The 8892-nt window shown below is 35.7% G+C and overlaps 1 protein-coding gene across 1 annotated transcript; it reads left to right on the top strand.

Annotated features, from left to right (window-relative positions):
- Nucleotides 1-3035: 3035 nt before the first annotated feature.
- si:ch73-141c7.1 (coenzyme Q-binding protein COQ10 homolog, mitochondrial) lies at nucleotides 3036-8607 on the top strand. Its single transcript, XM_026916228.3, has 5 exons — nucleotides 3036-3208; nucleotides 4499-4651; nucleotides 4753-4945; nucleotides 5747-5848; nucleotides 7786-8607. The coding sequence occupies exons 1-5, from the start codon at nucleotides 3105-3107 to the stop codon at nucleotides 7936-7938; spliced, it is 705 nt and encodes a 234-aa protein (XP_026772029.2). The 5' UTR covers nucleotides 3036-3104; the 3' UTR covers nucleotides 7939-8607.
- The last annotated feature ends 285 nt before the right edge of the window (nucleotides 8608-8892 follow it).

Here is an 8892-nt window from a genome sequence, read left to right on the forward strand (position 1 = left end):
TACGTTACTGTACTGACTTTATAGTGGGGCTTCAGAATAATTATGATTTAAATCAATGTAAGTTAGATCTGATTCATTAAACCTTCACTTGCCACCAGGCAGAAGAGAGCAACATAAAACCCTCTCTCACGCTCATACACAAACCTGATTGCTCAATGTCTTTAGAAACAAGGCTGTGGTGTTCATGGTATGTTAAACACACTTCCAGCAAGCCAATTTTCTTCCGGAAAGTTTGAGTGATTTGTTGTTCCAAAACAGCACTATAATTAGTACCATAGTTCCAACAAGCCTCTAAAGGCTACAAAATTCAGTACATAAAATCTGTGAAGTGAAGTGAAGTGAAGTGAAGTGAGGGTAGTGGTAGTTATTTCTTTCTTCTTTACCACAGACACTGCAGCCATTTTCTTGACATCTTATTATAACTTGTTTGCATTCAGTTTCCCGGGAAAACCTTCTCACATAAACTTATCTATTAACTTAAGCTATTGATACGACACAAACATATATCACACCAAAAACTATTTTTATATATTAGAATATTAGAGACATTAAAAAGAGTATTAAATAAATGTATGCATTTTTTGCTTAAATGGCTATCCAACATGAGGGAGACACGGTGGCTTAGCATGTTTGCTTGCACCTCCAGGGTTGTGAGTTTGATTCTTGCCTCTGCCCTGTGTGCATGGAGTTTGCATAATCTCCCTGTACCTCAGGGGTTTCCTCTGGGTGCTCTGGTTTCCTCCCCAGTCCAAAAACTGATTGGCATTTACAAATTGTCCATAGTGTGTGTGATTGTGCCCTGCGATGGGTTGGCACCCCGTCCAGGGTGTCCCTGGGACAGGCTCCAGGCTTCCCGAGACCCTGTGTAGGATAAGTGGTGCAGAAAATGGATGGATGGCAATATGAATGAACCTCCTCACGTTATTCCTTTCATAAACTTGTTAACACTATTCATTTTTTTTTTACTGGATTTGTTTTGGGAAACAGTATGTTCTGATTCAAGGTCTGAACAAAATCTCATGTAAAGAATTCTCAGTATCTCATGACCAACTATATTTGGCACTTGTTTTGTCTGTGGAATTCCAGCATGTTTACATTACAGAGAAGGGAATAAGTTTTCTCAGTGCACCAGTACTCTACCTTCATCTGTGAATTTAGAGGCAGCAGGGGGCACTGTTGCTCTGTACAGAGAGGTAAATCATTCATTATTATGGGTGGAACCTTCAATAAATAAGCAATTCACAAATTGCTCCAAATGTAGACAAATATATGCCTTGTTAGGCCATTATTATATTAGTAAATTGAAGCCTGCATAACTATAAAGATCATTAGAGCCTGCAAATCTATTGAATCATGTTTATAGGGAGGATAAAAGGACATAAAAAGGATAAAGGAGGAAATAACTAATTTTTCACTCTGTCTTTATTTCACATACACATGTATAAAATCAAGAACTACTTGTGTTACTCCTGGCTAGTGGTAATGGTATTTATGATGATCTTACCTGTTGTGTGTGTCTAGTTCTGGCATTACTAAGCGCTGTATTAAAGCAGGTGACTCTTGGTGCTCTGTTCAAAATATCTAATCAATTCATAAGACCATGACCACAACTAGCACTGTTCAGCAATGTGGAGAATTCCACTGAATTACAAAATTACACTAGAGATTCATGTCAGTTTTAATGCATATACACTGAATGCTTTTGAAATTAAAATCTGTAAACATGTAGAGTAAAAAACTGCCTTTTGTTTCAAGTCAGACAGCATAAAAGATAATGAACCAGATATTAAAAATTCAAGCACATCATCCTTTTTCACCCTCACTGATATATGACACTTCAGGCAGAAAGGTATCTGCCTAATTACAGGGTAAAGCTGAGTCTGTTCTCTGTTCTTGTTGTGGAGTATTTTGTTACTAACTCTGAAAGGATCCTCACACACAATGTGCACTTTTACTCAGAGCACTGAAGACATTTTGTGTTTTGTCCATTGTTAGAAAAGTGCCTCAGACTTAACATTTCTAGTGCACTTTTAAAGTTTTAGTCTACAAAGTAACTGAGGTTCCTTGAATCATTTAAAAGGTACACTATAATCTACATTTCCAGGTGAAAGTTACATATTAAAGGTACAAAAGATAAGGTCCATCTCTGCGTCAAGGAAAAGTACAGTGTTATTGGTCTATGAATAAGGACACAAAATTCTAACACTGAATTAAAAAGCTTTTATTGTTGTGCTTGTTGTGTTCTTTTCTTGTTGTGTTTCTTTCATTTCTTTTTTTTTATTATTAGGAAACACATACAAGTTGCATCAGGATAAGAACCAGAGCACCATACAGTCCAGAACAATACACATATAAAAGCACAGTAACAAAATTGGCAATATGATAACAGTAAAGTAACATAACACACACACACACACACACACACACACACACACACACACACACACACACACACACACACGAGTCCTCTTTAAAGAGACAGTTTAGTAAATAGTGTATTACATTTATGGTTTTTATAATGTAAAATATACAATGCAATCTTTTGTTTATGTGTAAAAAATACCACATAAAATTAAAAATTAAAAACATATTTTAAGTGCTTATTGGCATCATTATTATAATAGCTGATTATATGTTTGAGATAGAAAGATTCATTAACTTTCACAGGTTTAAAATGTAATCCCTTAAAGTCCAAAATTTAAATATTAAAGCCCGAAAATTTTAATTGAACAAATGATTTTTCATGTGACGTATTTCGGGTATTTTCATATAATAATTTCAGGTTCTTATTATATAAATATATATATATATATATATATATATATATATATATATATATATATATATATATATATATATATATATATATATATATATATATATATATATATATATATATATATATATATATATATATATTTGAGCGCCCTCTAGCGGAGATTAAAACAGGATAATATTCAGGGGCGGGGCTTTCTCTTCTGACTCCTCCCCTTTTTAACGTCAGCTCGTAAAGTGCACCGGCGTGTGAGTGGAGCTCTCATTATTATCCGCTCCAGCCGGCTATAATAAACACAGGACTGATTATTGTCTGCTACACTGAACTAATGGCAACAAAACCTACTCAGCTGTTTCTTCGAGCACTTACTGACATATCCAAGAGAAGGTCCTTCAGTATTTTGAGAAAAAACTCAAACCAAACCGCCATCAGGTATGAGCGCGTTCCCTTTAAGGAATTATGATTTATAAACAATTAAACTGGGCCCTTCTTTTTATACAGGATACACAAGAACTGGTTTAGTGGTTTAATGTTAAGACAGTTATTCATAAATCTGATTATATACTGTAATATTTTAGACGCTTTCCTTAGTGCAGAATGTATTTTAATGTTTCTATACTGTGTATGTGTTTTGCATTTTTCATTAATGAAGTGATCTCTGATTGTCTGCTAATTGTTACTTGTTAATCCAACATATAAAAAGTAATAACTGGATTTTAGTCATAAGGCCTATACAATTCTTTCTGCTTTTTCATCCACCTGAAGTCGTAGTGTGTGTGTTATTTTTGTACATTTTATGTTACACCTTTACATATGCCAGATGTCCTAATTTCTCTCTGATGCTGTAGTCTAAATTGTGTGTAATTCCTGTCATGTTATGGCTGTCTATATTCAGATCACATGCCTCTCGGCCAAAACTGCATTCCACGTATCCATGGTTTCGGATTATTTAAATAATACTAAGGAAATGGGCTCTGATTGGCTGGATGGTGGCGAACGTGAGCTCTGATTGGCTGTGCGCTCTTTGATTACTCCACTTTACCAGCAGTATGACGCGCTGTTTGCTCTTAGTGTTTTTCTCCCTTAAATTCACAACGTGTGTGTGTATCCACAGTTTTCGAGTGCACACACTCTTTTACTGGCTAATGTGATATGTGCAGTTAAGTGCAAAATAAGTAAATAAATAAATAAATAAATAACAACCTTTCTTTTTACTATAAGTTCATATTTATTTGTTAACAATATTGTTACTGATGGATGTAGAGATATAAAGATGTATAGAAAGTATTTATTTAAAGAACATCCCAATGTAAAAAAAAAAAAAAGGTTTTCTTGTGTTTTTTTTTTTTTTAAATGTTTGTTATATAAAATTATATAAGGTTGGAAATAAGTTATTAGAGAATGTTTGAATTGCATTTGAATCACTTTGAACCTGATATCATTTTGACTTTTTCACTATTAATATCTTAACATGCACTGTTCAACTACTTCTTTCTTTCTTTTTTTTTTTTTTAAAAAAAAGGTGACCATAAAGTAAAATCCATGAAATCTAACAGTCTTGTTGATCTATATTAAATCTTTGTCATATACATATTCACCAAAAGGTGAACAAACCTTTGCACTTGACTGTAAGTCTACTGTATTATACTGTGGAAATATAGGCTTATTGGATGTTGCATACTACCTGCTTTATATTATTTATTTGTTTATTTTGTCTGCCAGACATTTGAGCTCATGTTATGTGTTGGAGACACGACATAGCAGCTTAATGCTGTTTCCTGTGACGTTACAGTCCGTCCCCACTCGCAACTTCATTAACCTGGCTGCCCCCATCATAGCACGAAGAATGGAGTACTCTGAGAATAGGACTATCGGGTGAGTGTGTACACGTACACACACACGCGCACACGCACACACTGTTTTGCATATACAAGCAAACCTTAACAAAAAGGACATAATAAAATGTTTCTCTCCAGTTACTCAGTGGAGCAGATGTACAGTATAGTAGCCAATGTGGACCAGTATCACCAGTTTGTGCCTTGGTGCAAGAGGTCGAAGGTCATAAAGCGGAGGAATGGGGATGTGCAGGCCCAGCTGGAAATTGGATTCCCTCCTGTCCTTGAACACTATGTGTCTGAGGTCACGGTCATCCCTAACCACCAAGTCAGGGTAAGGACTAGTGCCTGAGTCTTGAGTCAGACATGCAAATTTGTTGTGAAAAATGGATGTAAGCTATTTTCCATTTAAAATCTCTACATAGAAACACTTCAGAGTTGAGAGTGGTATTTTGCTATGCTTCTCACCTTAAAATTGGCACATCAGTATGATAAATGTGCTGGAGGTGGAATCAGAAGAGGTGGAATAGTGTTAAGTGGCAGGACAGGAGGCTGCTGTAGAAATTTGTTTGGATTAACCAGTACTGGATACTATATATTCTACTCTCACTAAAATATATAGTGCGTCAAAAACATGAAAATTTCCAGTATGTTAAAGATATATACCAGGATGATGTATTACTCAGGCCAAATTTAATAAGTGCTCCAAGTGACCACAGCTGGCGGAAGAAAACTGAGTATCTATAACGTTTCTGTCTTTATATTCGAATATATAGTCAGTAAATTAGATTTCATGGTCAATTATTTTAGATTTTTATGTCAAAATTGTTAGTTTTTTATATAAATAAAACATTCTGTAATGTGTTGAGGAATTCTTTAATAGGTAAGCCATTACTGTACTTGTGTTGCAGTATTACTATTCACTCATTTGAAACCTTTCCCCCACTGTCCCTTTGAATCATTTTTAACTTTATCCACTGAAAATATATTATATGGTCATTATATATTATATAATTATATATGGTCACTATAGTCATTCTGACTACAGCCTTTTTGGTCTAGATTTGAGTTTTGTTATGGCTGAGAGTGTGTGTTTGTGTGTTTGTGTGTGTGTGTGTGTGTGATTACATTTTAGGCTGTGTGTACAGATGGATCACTTTTTAGTCACCTCGAGACGTTGTGGCGTTTCACACCTGCTTCTGGGAACCGAGGAGATTCCTGTAACGTGGAGTTCTATGTATGTTTTGCAATGTGAAACAAGTTGTTCTCTCTGCTGTAGCTTTGTTGATTTAGGTCATTGTGTTCACCAAAATACACACACTCGCACTGCCAGTCAAGTTTTTTTTTAATTTATTTATTTATTTTATTATTATTGTATTTTTGGTTAACCTTCAAGAAATGAATTCCACCTAAATACTCTAGAATGAATTAGAAAATGTAAGTAAGAAATAGGGATGAGAAATGTTTGTGATAATTCTATTGGGGAAAAATGTGAAAAAGGCCAATCTGGATCACTCTAGTTAGGCACATGTAACACATAACTTATATGTGTCTTATAGTTGATGCTAATACTGTCTAATATCTACTGTAAGACGAATCACAGCTTATAGTAATTTACCAGTAGTCTTCACCAAACTAGTGATTTAATAAAGGACTCATTTAGAGTCGTATTAGAATCTGAGAGTGGAAAATAAAGAAAGGTTTAGGGATTTGATAGAACACTTGTTAATTTTTTTTTTTTTTATTTAATTTCCAGCAGTGGGATAACTTTAAAAAAATTTAAAAAATTTAATTAAAAAAAGTTAAAAAAAAATTAACTCTGGTACACTTTTGACTCTTGTCTCTGTTTCATTCTCTCAGACATTGATCTCTTAGCTCGTAGCTGAAGTGGGTGTACAGATTAGAAGAGATTACGTGGTTATTTTTACCAGGTCTTTTTCCACTGCTCCTGAACAAACCAGCAGTGGAAGTGTCTGGCGGAAAAGGTCTCAGTGTTGATGGAGACTCTGTGACCTGATTATACACTATATGGCCAAAAGTTTGTGGACACCTGACCATTGCATCAATCTGTGATTTTTGATCATCTCTTTCCAGATTTAGTCCCCCTTTGTTGTCATAATGACCTCCACTCTTCTGGGAAGCTTTCCACTAGATATTGGAGTGTGGCTGTGGGGATTTGTGCTCATTCAGCTACAAGAGCATTAGTGAGGTCAGACACTGATGTTGGGTGAGGAGGTCTGGGGTGCAGTCAGAGTTCCAGTTCATCCCAAAGGTGTTCAGTGGGGTTGAGGCCAGGGATCTATGCAGGACACTTCTGTTCTTCCACTCCAATTTTGGCAAACCATGTCCACATGGATCTCTGTTTGTGCACAGGGGCATTGTCATGCTGGAATAGGTCTAGGTCCCTTAATTCCAGTGAAGGGAAATTGTAATGCTATACCTTACAAGGACATCCTATACAATTGTGTGCTTCCATCTTTGTGGCAACAGTTTGGGGAGGAACCACATATGGGTGAGACGGTCGGTTGTCCACAAACATTTGGCCATATAGTGTATGTAGGATTACTGTCAGCGACACTGTCGGCAGTCTGGGAACAGAGAACATGCCGCTAGGGACTTATGGGTTTATAGCTTTTATGAGAGAAGATAAAAGCCATGAATGATTCTGTAACTGGAGAAATATGCAATGAAGGTATAATAGCTTTATAAGATTATAAGATTGACCTCCTAACTAAACACAGTAATATTTTAATTACATTTTAAACACGTATTTTGAAATATGTGGTCAACAGATTTGTTAGAATTTAAAAGATGCTGTTTATAACGTTTAAAAAATGTTAAGACCTGTTATAATAAGATTATCTCAAATGTACCTTAGAAATTAAATTATAATTCACAGTTTTACAATGCAAAATATGCCACTAGTTTTTACAGTTTAGAAATGATGAGCTCCGCCTGCATGCCAGAACAACTACTCAGCTTGTCTCTGCTTCTTTCTCTTAAAAAGCAATTTACACATATGCTGAAACTAAGGGATGGGGTCAGTTAGGGGAAAGTGAAGGCAAGTGTCAGGGTTTTGTTGCCAATTGCAATTCACCTTGCAGGCCATAGAGGGCTCTACAAAAACACAAACTTCTCCTTTAATGCTTGTGCTCTCTCTCTTTCCCTCTGTAGGTGTCATTTGAGTTCAAGTCCCTGCTCCACTCTCAGTTAGCTACAGTGTTTTTTGATGAGGTGGTTAAACAGATGGTGAACGCTTTTGAGGTCCGAGCAGCCAAGCTTTACGGCCGCCCTCAGGAGACCAGCAGCAGGATGAGAGCAGCCTGAGAGCACTGCTGCGGTATGTTCTCAGGGAAAGAAAGGACTTTATAGAAGACATATCAAAATCATGATCACAGTGTTTTATCTCCAAAAGAGAATGGCTCTTCTTTGTAATATTGTCCAGAATGTTGGACAATGCTGCTCACTTGTCCATACTTTTATATGTACAGACACACACAACCACAAACATGATGATTATTTATTTTAATTACAATATTTATTTAGTGTAATATATTATTATACATGTTTTTATTTGTGAGAATGAAGTGAAACATGGAGTGAATTTTCAGTGCAAATAAACAATTTGGATGTGAGATTTAAAATTTAAAATGATTTTTAAGAAATGAAGAATTTGAAAGATAGTTGACTTTGACTTTGACTTTGATTTGTTCTTGGCTTCTGATTGAGTTCCACTCACTGTAAATGGGAATTATATTTCCCAAGAATACATTGCATTCCTTTTTATTTTTCATACATTTATTATGTGTTTGATCAGACATGTTATGTACTTCAGTCTGTCACCTCAGGACTGCTGAAGTTTGCCGTCTTGTTTAAAGATAGTAGCACAAGGCTGTATAGCACACTTTTTCAATGTTTCTTACAAAAACTCATGTATCTGTTCAAAGTGTATTTATCTTTATGAGATTATTTTTTATAAAGTTATAAGCACTCAAATGCTTCTGCTTCTTTTGTGAAACCTGGTAATGTTCCAAGAAACTCACATAATGGCAAGCTCAGTTATGTAAGCATTCCAACAATGACCACAGTGGCCCTTGGAAAAGCCACACCCCCTTTTCTTCCATGAGCCAATAACATTCTGCCACCTCTGTCTGCCCACCAGTCAGGGTTTGATGCTGCATTGTCAACCCACCTCTCACAAATAAACAATTATATGGCAGAGAGGAACCACTTGAATTTTGAACCAATGATGAAAGAAACAGAAGACACATGTACTGTTAC

The sequence above is a fragment of the Pangasianodon hypophthalmus genome, chromosome 13 (assembly GCF_027358585.1).
Source record: "Pangasianodon hypophthalmus isolate fPanHyp1 chromosome 13, fPanHyp1.pri, whole genome shotgun sequence".
Taxonomy (NCBI): Eukaryota; Metazoa; Chordata; class Actinopteri; order Siluriformes; family Pangasiidae; genus Pangasianodon; species Pangasianodon hypophthalmus.